Below are 13,180 nucleotides of genomic sequence, written 5' to 3' on the forward strand. Positions count from 1 at the left end.
TTCAAAAGGGTAATGAATGCATAGGGTGAATTTTTGCCAAATTTGGTGCTTCCATCACCATTTGAAAGATTTTTTTCAGTTATCCGTTGCACTAAGGGTCAGTCGGTTCTGACATTGTCTAATAGATTTCTTCGCTGGCTGTTATGTGGTTTGCACTCCAGTACCACATGTTCAACCATCTCTCTTCTGCTATTGACTAGATAATTTGTTTCTTTTTTTCTTTTTTTTTTTTACCCTTTTCTTTGCCTTCAAGGAGCAGTACGGTCTCCAGCCCAGATAGTGGCGGTAATTAGTAAAAACGTCTTTCTATCTGCTAATAATTACATAGAAGAGGAAGAAGTAAAAGAAGGCAACGAAGAAGTCGTTGTTGTCAACATGGCTGCTGACAGTGAAGTGAGTTTGTTTCTGTCCAAAAACAGCGGAAAAACATCCACTTACCCACATATTTATCCGAGCAGGTGCAGAATAAAAGTAATTTGATTTGTTTGTGTTCCAGCCCGAGTCGGAGGTTTTTGAGATCACCGACTTCACCACCGCGTCAGGTTGGGAGCGGTAAGTTTGTGTCTTTCAGTATTCCGACCAAAAATTCATCAAACCAAAACTCGGCCTTCTGTCGATTTAGTGGATTGTCAAAAGCTCCTGCGTATGAAGGTGATTTAAATAAACTAGGTGACGTTGTCAGGGCCTCAATCCTAAAACCAGTTGTACATTTTAATATCTTGATGCTCCTGTAATCATCTTTTGTTTGTTCAGAGTCGCTGTGTGTTTAGTTATATTGTCTATAACACGCAGGGTTTACTGTGGACAGTCAGACAGATCTGGACAGACTGATTTAGAGGTGGCCGGATCGATCCTAATATCGATAATATCGATACCAACGCTGGTATTGGTATTGAACAATCCTCGTGTAAAAAGATTGATACTCAAGCTTTTTTTTCTCTCCCGCACGCACTCACTGCTGCGCACGCAGATTCATCAAAGTCTACTCTCTGTCTGTAAGAGCAGTGCTGCGCTGTGTCACACAACACGGAGTAGCTCACCCTTGTATTGTGGTTTGTCAGCCCTCTACCTCAGGAGATTTTGTTTTGAGTTGTGTTGAGTGCTATTTAAAAAAAATGTTGATTGTGATAATAAAGTATTTTGTTGTCACATGCAATGTTTGGTAAAATTCTATCTTAGGTCTTGTGGATCCTTTGGATCTATGAAGCTTAATTATGAAAAAGTATCGGTATCGATATCGGCGATACTGGGCCTGTATTTACTTGGTATTGGATCAATACCAAAATTCCTGGTATCACCCAACTCTCGACTGATTGTCTGAAGACACTGGCTATTCGAACATAGGCGGGTGAGACTAACGCACAGGTTGAGTTTGCGGTGTCAGCACAAATCATTCGGAGGAGGAAGAGGTCTCAGAAGGTGTCAGCGCTCGGTGGCCGAAAACGAACGGTGTCCCGACAAGATGAGATGCTAGTCGCTTAATGTGCAGCTTGTCTTGCTGTTCCAATGAAATAGCTACAAAGATCTGTGGGGCTATATCTCGTTTGTGGCTTATTTGAATTATATCCAAGATTTTGCTTTCTTGGTAGTCCATGCATTTTCTTTCTTCTTTTTGTTTTGTAATTCTTACTTTATATTTCTTTGTATTTTGACAACTCTTTTATTGTATGAAAATGTATTGTCCCTACAAGAAGATGTATGTTTTTCTATATTGTTTTATTGTGTTCAAGTAAATAAATAAATCAATAAATCTTGTCTTGCTGATGTCCAAAAGCTTCAGAAAAGAAAAACCAGGGCTGTGAATCCTCCAGACTGACATGAACTGAGTGCCATTCATATTACAAGTGGAATTTCCCAACTTTAAAATTTTACTGTATCGTTTGTTCTCTGTTTCTAAGAAAAAAAAAAATCCCTCACTTTTTTCTGATGTCACGTATGATAATCTATTTTTTTTAATGGGCCATAATTGTTCCTGAGGCTGCTTTGCAGTGAAACTTTAAAATGTGTGTGCATGTTCCTGCTCAAAAGACACCGTCATGTGCATGACCTCTCGCACCGGGATCGTGCACGCCTGCCCGTCGGTGCGATGTTTCGTGGTGCGCAAATTCGAACTGTTTCACGCTGTTTCGCCATATTTGACCAAACTTCGCCCAATGTGTGAAGGGGCCCTAAACTTCGGCCGTAGCATACTCACCACCAAGCGCTGATACCCCCTTCCTCTGAATGGTTTGTGTCGACACTGCATACTCAACCACCACCATTTTCTGAATGGTTTGTGCCGACACTGCACACCAGAGTTGAAGTCAGTTTAATCGTAATCCAAAATTTGGATTAGATTACGATTAGATTATTTAATCTAATATAATCGAATCTGTTTTTTCGTATGCTTTAATCTAATCTAATCCAAAATTTTTCCATTTAATCCAAATTTTTGGATTAAAATTTGATTCAATTTTGATTAAAATTCACAGTCTTACAAAAGTGCCTTCCACATACAAGTTGGTATGTTGTCAGCTCAATTCAAGCAAACTTGTCACATCTCAGTCCCTTCACACAACAAAGCCACCCTTGCAGGTTTCTCAAAACAGGGTGATAGCGCAATTACCACGTAAACACATCTCAATTGAGGACAGTACCATCTTTCCACCTATCTTCTTGCAACAAAGAAAGCACCTCTCTCCCTCCCATCTACCCAGCAAAACAATCTACTCAGCTCAGCTTATCCATTCCTATCTTCAAACAATATCACAATGTCAGGGTGATGACACAAGTGCCATACCAACACCAGTTATTAAAGCACAAAAGAGGCCACTTAACTCACCCTTCAAATTTAAACATGCATGACAAACTCAACAAAAGACGCCACTTAACTGGACAAGGATCCACTCACCTACTGGAAGGTCAACGAGGGCAGGTATCCACACCTGTGCATCCCTGCCACATCAGCTCTAGTAGAGAGGGTTTTCTCAGTGGCGGGGAAGATCTTCAGGCCTGAGAGGTGTCGCCTCAGTGACTCTGTCTTCCATGCACTTATGTTTGTCAAGTGCAACTGGAAGGAGGTTAGGTGTGTGAAGAAGTGATTCTTAGGTTGTGAACTGGTTGAGTGAGACACTGTATTAGTGGTGACTGAAGACTGTATTATGATGGTGATTATGATCAAAGACTCCCTTGCTTGTGAACTGGTTGATTGAGACACTCTGATTGTGTTAGTGGTGACTGAAGACTGTATGTGATATGTATTATGTAGTAAACTCCCTAATGTTATATATCTGATGTTTCATGTTGTTGACGACTGATTGTGATGGTGATAATGATTGAAGACTCCACGTTTAGTAGTTGTTTAAGTGTCCAATGTTATGCATCTGATGATATTGAAAACTAAATGTAAATATGTCTGACTTCTTGTACAGTGTACATACAATTTACCTTATAATAAATGTTTCAAAATGAAAAATCTGTGTTAGCTTCTTCACATATTTCATCATTCACATATGCACATACATATCGCGGATAAAGTTTAATCAAATTTAATCAAGTTTAATCATTTAATCTGATCGAATCTAATCCAAACAAAAATCAATTTAATCTACAGTAATATAATATAATCCAAAATGAAATGCCCTTTAATCTAATCTAATCTAATTCAATTTCATTTAATCACTTCTGGTCTTGAATCAGCAGGTCATGTTCTCCCGATGACGTAGCAACAATATGGCCACGGCTGAGGGCTGAAATGGCGCGCAGGCTTCAGCCAACTGTTGATTATTCTTCCCCTGTGCACTTTTCATCGACTTTTATTGTTCAGGATTTTTTAAAATATTAACATTTCATCATTTTTAGTAATTATTTGTGCACATTTTTTTGGTGTTGCCTACTCTTTAATATGAATCATTCTGCACAAAATGGAGAAATGCTGACCTGGTATATGCAGAACTAACTTTATTCTTTCCATCACCACTCAACAATTTATTTAATGGCTGCATTTTTTTTGCTTTCCTTATCCTCCACAGCATGTTTTAGAATTTGATGTAATAGAAAAGATTGCAAGCTTTGTCTACCAACAGGTTGTAAATTATCATTGTCTGCTCACCGTCTCACTTTTAAAAAATCTTAACTGTACCCAGAAAATGGACATTCAACCGACCTTTCCTTGGTTGTACGGTGTTCTGCCTTTTTTTTTTTCCTTTGCAAAACAAAGCAGTGTGAACTCTACTGGTTCCCCATATTGTAAAAAATAAATAAAGTCCACACTGTATAGCAACAGAGCTTTTCACTCTGTTTCATTGTAAGCCCAGATACCCGAAGGAGGACTCTCCACTTGTATTTTCCACTTGTATCTGTGACCTTATTTTTTTTTGGTCATTACGCAAAAATCATGACTGTAGGGTAGAATGAGAGTGTAAATTGTCTGCTATCTTGCCTTCTGGCTCAGCGCTTTCTTCACCACGACAGTCTAGTACAGCGTCTGCAGGACATCAGTGACAACCCCAGTCTGTCTATCGATCTCACACTCCTATTTACCCCGCTCATGAACTTACTCAAACTCTTCAACCTGAGCATTAACTCTCCCCTCACCCAGAGGGACAATCCACTCTTTTCTGACAGGGGACCTTGGTCTCAAATTTAGATGTGCTGATTCTCATCCCAGTTGCTTCACAGTGGCTCTTAAACCTGCCCAGTGCACATCGGTCATCATACACATCATCATCCGTAAAAAGCAGCAGTGTAATCCTGAGTTCACCAAAGTGTGTCCAGACTTTTGAGTGGTGTAGACTGGTTTGTAATACTGCCAAACCCCTTCTACAACCCCAATTCCAATGAAGTTGGGACGTTGTGTAAAATGCAAATAAAAACAGAATACAGTGATTTGCAAATCCTCTTCAACCTGTATTCAATTGAATACACCACAAAGACAAAATATTTAATGTTCAAACTGATAAACTTTGTTTTTGTGCAGATATTCTTGCTTGATGTACGACTTCAGTTGCTCAACAGTCTGGGGTCTCTGTTGTCATATTTTGCTCTTCATAATGCGCCACACATTTTCAATGGCGACAGGTCTGGACTGCAGGCAGGCCAGTCTAGTACCCGCACTCTTTTACTACAACGCCACGCTGGTAACGTGCAGAATGTGGCTCGGCATTGTCTTGCTGAAAAAAGGTGGCGGCCTTTCTGGATGTTGTTGATGTATGACTTTTGCTTTGCTTGGAAGAGTTTTAACTTGCACTTGTAGATGTAGCGACAAATTGTGTTAACTGACAATGGTTTTCTGAAGTGTTTCTGAGCCCACTCAGTAAGATCCTTTACACGATGTCGGTTTTTAATCCAGTGCCCCTGTATTGGGCATTTAGTGTTGGACACAAGTTCATGTCATGACCCTGGTGCACATTGCTGCCATATGTATGTTAATTACAAGCATCCTCAAAACTGATTTCCTAAAATTGAATAGAAATAAACCTTTTGTGTGCACAGAAGGTCTGAGATATTTTACTTTCACCCATAAAAAATAGCAGTAAAAACAAAATTCTTGTTAATTTTTTCGTTGAATATACGATGATGTCACAGTCATAGAGAAACTTCAGAAGAAGCCGTATCAGGACTGAAAATGAAGCTGGCTGTTTTTAAATGTTGAATTTGACTTGTTTTGGTGACTACATTATGTGACATCAGTGCATGATGTGAAGATGTTTTTTAAAAACAGGTTATTTAAATACTTGTGTTGACTGATAGCAAAAATCATTTCCATTTGAAGGTTTGTGTCAAGGATTGAGGAAGTTCTGAATGACTGGCAGCTGATTGGGAGTTCTGTTCCAAAGACACCTCCAGGAAAGGTATTGTGTGTTTTTCCACTGGATTTTTGCCACTGTTCTGATGTCACCATTTACTCTTTTCAATCTTCTTGACTTCACACACAGGGTGATTACACGAGTGGAACCTGGGAGGAGAAGTCTCAGGACATTAACTTTGCTGACTTTGAGTTCTCCATAACTCACTACTGTCTGAAGCAAGACTCAGAGAAGGATGACGAGAAGGACGGACAGGCAGAAGGTCTGTCTCTGTTTGCCTGAATATCACGGCTGATTATATGTAATCTGAGGATCTGGTTTCCATCTTTGTGAATGTGATAATTTACTTGCACCCCCTCACACTAGAGGCTGAATGAGGCCTAATGCCATCTGAATGAAAATTCGACCTGCATTCTGAAGGTGTTGTGGTGCATTTGAGGACATTGGACAGCATTCTGAGAGCAGTCTAAACAGTCGGCTAACTTCCGGTGGCTGCCCCAAATGTTTTGCACATGCGCAAAGGATAATAGTGATGTATTGACCCCAATTCAGCAGGTCAACAGAAAATATAATTTGCAATGTCAAACATTCATTCCAGCTGAAATCAAATGTCTGGGTTTTTTTTCAGTTTGATAGGCTAAGCAGTTATGTCGTGGCAAACTTCATTTTCAAATCATTTCCCCCCCTTCTTTTTTTGTGGATGAACTGCTTGGTTCATGACAGAACAGACAGCTGATGATGATCGTGCAGTTATAACATTGTTGTACTGGACCTAAAAAAAAGAAAAAAAAAAAGAGGAAAAACCCTTTGCACTTGATTGGACCTTTATAATTAATCTGGGAGCATGTGCTGATGTCACACATCACCGTGTCCATGACACCATGGAACCATTTGGGTTTTGGATGATAACCACCCATACAGACAGCGTTTGGCTTTTGGACTGTTAGAGAGAGAGAACATGAGATGGAAGGTAACAACTTGAATATTCTGAAATTGGTATTTTCAGGCCCTTTCTGAGTTGCAGAATAAACAAGAACAGTAAAAACACTGAACAGATTCAAAACTACCAAACATTAGTTTGGGGCCTGATAGGAGCCACAGATCTACAGTTATTTTATTCTGCGTATAGATTTATTCTGTCATTTTTCTGTCTGGATGTCATTAGTTAGAATGTTGTGGTTCCTTCCGTTCTGAAGGATTTAAACATATATTTAGTTGTTTATGACAACAACTCAAGTCTGCCATTAATCAGATAATAGATTCATTCCAAAACAGGCACCTGAACAGATCGTGTTAAGAATACTCTTCATATCACTGATATTTTTACTGGACAATGTTGTGGTTTTTATTTTATTTATTTATTTTTTGTATAATCAAGTTCACATTCCATTTGAAAATGTACTGTTTAATGGAATAATTTTGACAGTTTTCAAAATAATTTTTAAAGATGATCTTCTATTAAAGAAAATCAGGCTTCTTTTTTGTAATTTCTAAAATTATGATTTTTTTAATCTTAAAAACCGACATTTTAGCAGAATTAGTTAATGCTTGTCAAATGTTTTCAGACCAAAGTGTTATGTGCAGACGCAGGTTGAGGAGCGGACCAACGTCTGACCGAACCCAGCTCTAAATAACCAGAAAGCGGTTCCAAAAACAAAACAGTTTTATTTCCCCTCCAGTGCAATAATTAGTGTACAACATAAATATTTGGTTTGTCTGGCGGAGTGAAGGACGGCGCGCTCTCCAGCGCCCAAAAGGATCGAAGCCTCGGTGCTTCTGGACTCAGATTCACCGCCAAACACCCCCCAGGTGGACACGACAAACTGACTCTCTGATGTGTGCTGACAGCATGTGTCCGTCACCCGTCCTCCTTCACAGGCACGATGTGTCAAACCCTGGCGCGGTCCTCAGCGTCCCACAAACGAACGTCACAAGGTCGAGTTCCCGGCAGTTCTGCTCAAATCACTCATGGCTTAAATGCAGAACGCCATCTCATTATCTGCTTCAGCTGAAAGTCTTTAAGTTTGCACGTGAGCATCATCCACAGGTGCTGCGAGTCAGTAAGCCTGCACGTGAACATCCTCCACAGGTGCAGCTAATAATGCTGTTGAGGGTGAAGGACTCTTCTGCCAGCACCTTCTCCACAGACAAAAACCAGTTTGCATACCACCTGGAGAGCAAAGAAAAGAAAACAACACAAAAACATCCAGCCAAACCCCCAACACACAACAGTACCCCCACATCAACGGGAAGCCTCCCGGCGACCGAACAGACCAGGCCCGAGAACAACACCTCCCTCCGGGGTCCATGACAGAAAGCAGACAGCAGGACAGGGCACCGCGGCTGGAAGGCCGGCTGGCATCAACAAAAACCCCAAAAAAGTCCCATATACAACCCAACATAGAAGAAAAACACAAAACCCACCCAAACCTTCCCGGGGGACCGTCCCATCCAACCCCGGGAAGAAAAGAAAAACTCCCAAATGCAATAACCCAACACAGCCCCAACAACACAATACAAACATAAATTCACAAAGAAAAACAACAAACAACCCCCCCCCCCCCCCCCCAGAACGACATGCAGAGCCCACCCCCCCACCCCCACCCCAGAAGACCTTTACCGCCAGTTCCAGGAGAGACAACCAAAACCGGAATCTTACAGAGGTCCCCAGGTTTACACGGAGGAACAGCGCCCCACAATCAATTCCCCCCCAGAGGACGGTCCCATCGACCCTGGAGGTGGAACCTGGAAGGAAACATAACAACACAAAAATCCAACCCCCAGCGGACTTCATTAAAACACCCCGGGGGCAAAATAAAACAACTGACAAACCCTGTTACCCTCCCTCAGCACCCCGAAAGACCCCAGATCACTCCCAGAGCCTATCGTTAGCTCAATTTTGGTGAACGGCACAAAACTACTAAGCTGGGGAAGGAAACAGGAAAAACTAACCCAGTCCCATCCCCGAAGCGCAGCGGAAAACCGGAAAGACGTCCGGTGCCCCAACCCGACCATACCACCAGCCTATCGGGAGGGGTGGAACTACCGAAATGGCGAACGGCAACAGATCGGCCCACCACTCCGACTGAGGTATGTTCCCGCTGCACCACACCCGGTAACACCAATGACGAACAGTCAAAGGCCCACCGGGGCTGGAGTGGAACTGGGCCCTAACAAAACCCCAAAAAACGCCCCTGACAACCCCCCCCTAGGTGCAGAGGTCTTCTGAGAAACGCTCAGTGTGACCAACCTGCACCACCCCACAACCCAAAAGACAAACGATCTTAGGGCATGTGAGGTTGGGGTTAGGGAAGCAGGGAAATAAAAAAACAACAAAACAAAACGACCCAATCCTCAAACAGAAAATACCTAAGTCCAAATAATGAAAACAAACGATACCCTGAGTCCAGCCGAGCTCCGAACTGCCAGTTGTTCACTCCACCAGAACCGCCTCTAAATCCCCAAACAATTTATAACCCCTTACAAAAAAAACAAAAATAGCCCAAATAACTAAACAACCAAAGGTTGTTTTTTTTTTTGTGTGTGTCCATTATTATGCCTGTCCCAGAACACCTGGAGATACGTCATCACTATCTTTCTTGACGCTTATATGACCGGGGCAATATGGCGGCTTCAGCTCGTCCGAGCTGCATGGGCTCATCCGCAAGAGGAGCCAGAGGTCCCGTCGGAGGAGTCTCAGTGGGGCGAAGAAGAGGCAGCCTAGATCTGTGTCGGGGAAAGCCCCGAGACGAAACGACCCGCTCTAATGTCCGCCCTCTCTCGCGTCCATGCTCCTTTATCCGATCATCTAGACGAATAACCAAAGATATTAGTTCATCTAAATCTTTTGGTTCGTCACGGACTGCTAGCTCGTCTGTTAATGAATCGTTCAAACCATCCACAAACACTCCTCTTAAAGCTGCAGCATTCCAACCGGACTGAGCAGAAAAAATTCGGAAATCCACGGAATAATCCGCCGCACTCCGCCTCCCCTGCCTGAGATTCAGCAACCGTTGGGCAACGGTATTTGTTTTCACCGGATGGTCAAAAACCAAGCGGAACTCCCGAGAGAAATCCTTAAAGGATCCTAACAATGGAGAGTTATTACTCCACAACGCAGTGACCCAAGCTAAGGCGTCACCTCGGAGCAAATTTGTCACATATGAGACACGGCTACGATCAGAAAAGAAGGAAGCCGGTCGCTGAGCAAAAACCAGAGAACACTGCATCAAAAACGGAGCACAGGCTTCAACGTTTCCCGCATAAGGCTCCGGATGACAAATGATTGGTTCGGAAGCCGTAACTCTGGGTGACGGAGTTATCTGCACCGGTATCGATGGTGCCGCAGCTGGAGCAGCAGGAAGCGGAACGGCTTGCGCTGCAAGCTCCGTAACGCGGGCATCTGTTTGTTTAATTTGGTTTGCGAGATGCTGTAATTGCTCCCATATTTTCTCCAAGTGTTCTTGAACTCTTTCAGCAAATGGAACCGTTTCTGCCGCTGGGTCCATTTTGGAATGGCCGGGAACTACTGTTATGTGCAGACGCAGGTTGAGGAGCGGACCAACGTCTGACCGAACCCAGCGCTAAATAACCAGAAAGCGGTTCCAAAAACAAAACAGTTTTATTTCCCCTCCAGTGCAATAATTAGTGTACAACATAAATATTTGGTTTGTCTGGCGGAGTGAAGGACGGCGCGCTCTCCGGCGCCCAAAAGGATCGAAGCCTCTGTGCTTCTGGACTCAGATTCACCGCCAAACACCCCCCAGGTGGACATGACAAACTGACTCTCTGATGTGTGCTGACAGCATGTGTCCCTCACCCGTCCTCCTTCACAGGCACGATGTGTCCAACCCTGGCGCGGTCCTCAGCGTCCCACAAACGAACGTCACAAGGTCGAGTTCCCGGCAATTCTGCTCAGATCACTCATGGCTTAAATGCAGAACGCCATCTCATTATCTGCTTCAGCTGAAAGTCTTTAAGTTTGCACGTGAGCATCATCCACAGGTGCAGGTAATAATGCTGATGAGGGTGAAGGACTCTTCTGCCAGCACCTTCTCCACAGACAAAAACCAGTTTGCATACCACCTGGAGAGCAAAGAAAAGAAAACAACACAAAAACATCCAGCCAAACCCCCCAACACACAACACAAAGACCACTTAACCAATAAAAAACATCTTGCAGACCACCTAATTCCCTAAATATCCAAAACAATAGGTCTGCTTACCACTCCAACAGACTCTGGAGTCATTATTAAACAGTTTTGAGAAACACTTAAGTTAGAAAATATTACCTTTTAAATATCATATTTTGTCATTTTTAATGGTGAGATGGTTTAAATTGGATTTGGTTTTTAAAGGCATGGATTGAATCATTTTTTGGATTAAAAAAAAACAAACAAATACTGTTTTGCTTTCCATTATTAAAAAGAATCTAATGAGCAAAGAAAACAAACTTTTGCCTGTGGTCCTGAATGAAAGTAAAGTATCCAATCTTTTACACAATATTTTAAAATAAAAACACTTCATTGGTGTATTAATTGCAATTATATTATTAGTTAGTAAAAAATAGCCTTTGTCAAAATCATGAAAGTAAAATAAATAAGAAAAATGGAGCAAAGTTTGTAACTTCAAATTGCTTTTCAAAAAGAAGAGGATGTCTACATTGTCTAGTGAGAAGGAAACAACAATAACTTTATTTATAACCTTTTCAGGATAAATACATTTGTCCTACCTCCAGTGATCCAAATTCATTCAGGTCACTGGAGCGGACACTCAGATATGGTATTTATTTTCCGGAACTGTGGACTTTCTGCCAGCTCGACTGCATGCGCTTTGAGCATGGCACTCTGTTCGGTGAGCTCAAGACCATACATGGAAAAGATGATAGACAATTTGTCCTCAACTCCCTTGTTTGTTTGTTTGTTTGTTTGTTTATTTATTTATTTATTTGAGAGAGAGCTTCTGTCAGTTTTTGAATCCAGACGTGTGCAGGTCCTGCTGTCTGCAGCTGAGCATGAGGCCGTTTTACAACGGTTGTAACAGGCTGCTGTATTTCTTCCACTCGCACTTTTAGCTGCAGCTACATCAATGATGGACGCTTCATCCTCAACTCCTTTAAAGAATAAAGATGGATTATTTCCATGTCTGAGGCTGTTTTAAACAAGCTATGTTCATGACTGGACATTGTGCTCTAGCAGCTGCAGCCACTTCACTCATTGTGATTTTTCAACTACTGCATTGAAGTTAACTCAAACAAGTTGCTCTGACGCAAAATACACTTATGTCAACTTTGCAATTAATCTGCGGTTCAAATGTGTGCCGAACTGTGGTTCAACTATGCTTTTTCATCACTGGGCTATATGCTCACTGACTGCATGGGCAACTGGTTTATTTAATTCTTTCAATCCTGACATTAAAGTTTTTTGTTTTTTTTTTAATTGAAAAACATTTGGGTAGCATGGTCGATTGGTCTTTAGCACTGTTGCCTCACAGCAAGAAGGTCATGGTATCAATTCCCAGCTGTGGCCTTTCTGTGTGGACTGTGTGTGTTCTCCCCGTGTTTGCGTGGGTTTCCTCCGGTTGCTCCGGCTTCCTTCCACATCCAAAGACACACAGGTTAGGTGAACTGGAAACTTTAAATTGTCCATAGGTGTGCATGCAGGTGTGAATATGTTTGTTTGTCTATATGTGGCCCTGCAATAGATAGGCGTCCTGTCCAGGAGTGAGTGAGTGAGTGATTGCGTGATTGCACCTGTCGCAACTGTTTTTAGAATGTGCTTCAGGCCTTCAAGGCAGGAATGGGTGTATATTAACAAAAGAAATGAAGTTGACCACACTGAACATGAAATTTCTTGTAAATGTAAGGATCACTGTGTTTTTTCTTTTATTCTCATTTTCCATATCATTCCAGTTTTTTTTTCTGATTTGGGGTTGTAAATCTGTCTGAAATACACAGCGTGGCTGTACACTAAGGAGACTAGTGAGGGAAGCAACCAAGATTCCCAGGCAACTATGAAACTGTTATAGACTCTGAGTGAACTGTACATCAAGGAAAACATCTTTACATTGTCGTGGAGAACAGAAGCAACACTTTTATAAAGCGGTCATTGTCCAACTGTTTATGGCCTGACTGTACATTTTTGATTGTGGTGAAATGATATATGAAATACAAAACAAACAAACAATAAGTACTGTCATATGTTATCTTACACACCTCTCTGCAGCTTCTCTCCCCCTGCCATCCCCTCATTACCCCATCCCCGTAGAGACGGTGCCTGCTCCCAGACCACCAATAACCAGCAAAAATCTATTTAAGCATAAAAATTCAAAAAGAAAAAATAATATAGCACCTTCAACTGCACCACAGACTAAAACAGTTAAATGTGGTCTATTAA

At 42.0% G+C, this 13,180-nt stretch overlaps 1 protein-coding gene across 1 annotated transcript in view; it reads left to right on the plus strand.

Annotated features, from left to right (window-relative positions):
- Positions 1-321: 321 nt before the first annotated feature.
- The window catches only part of rab3gap1 (RAB3 GTPase activating protein subunit 1), a 146,880-nt gene continuing 134,021 nt past the window's right edge, over positions 322-13,180 (plus strand). The window contains exons 1-4 of the mRNA XM_034186125.1: positions 322-393; positions 497-552; positions 5,753-5,831; positions 5,916-6,048. Coding sequence (XP_034042016.1) covers positions 376-393; positions 497-552; positions 5,753-5,831; positions 5,916-6,048 — 286 coding nt within the window. The 5' untranslated portion in view covers positions 322-375. The remainder of the gene's footprint in view (positions 394-496; positions 553-5,752; positions 5,832-5,915; positions 6,049-13,180) is intronic.

The sequence above is a fragment of the Thalassophryne amazonica genome, chromosome 14 (genome assembly GCF_902500255.1).
Source record: "Thalassophryne amazonica chromosome 14, fThaAma1.1, whole genome shotgun sequence".
Taxonomy (NCBI): Eukaryota; Metazoa; Chordata; class Actinopteri; order Batrachoidiformes; family Batrachoididae; genus Thalassophryne; species Thalassophryne amazonica.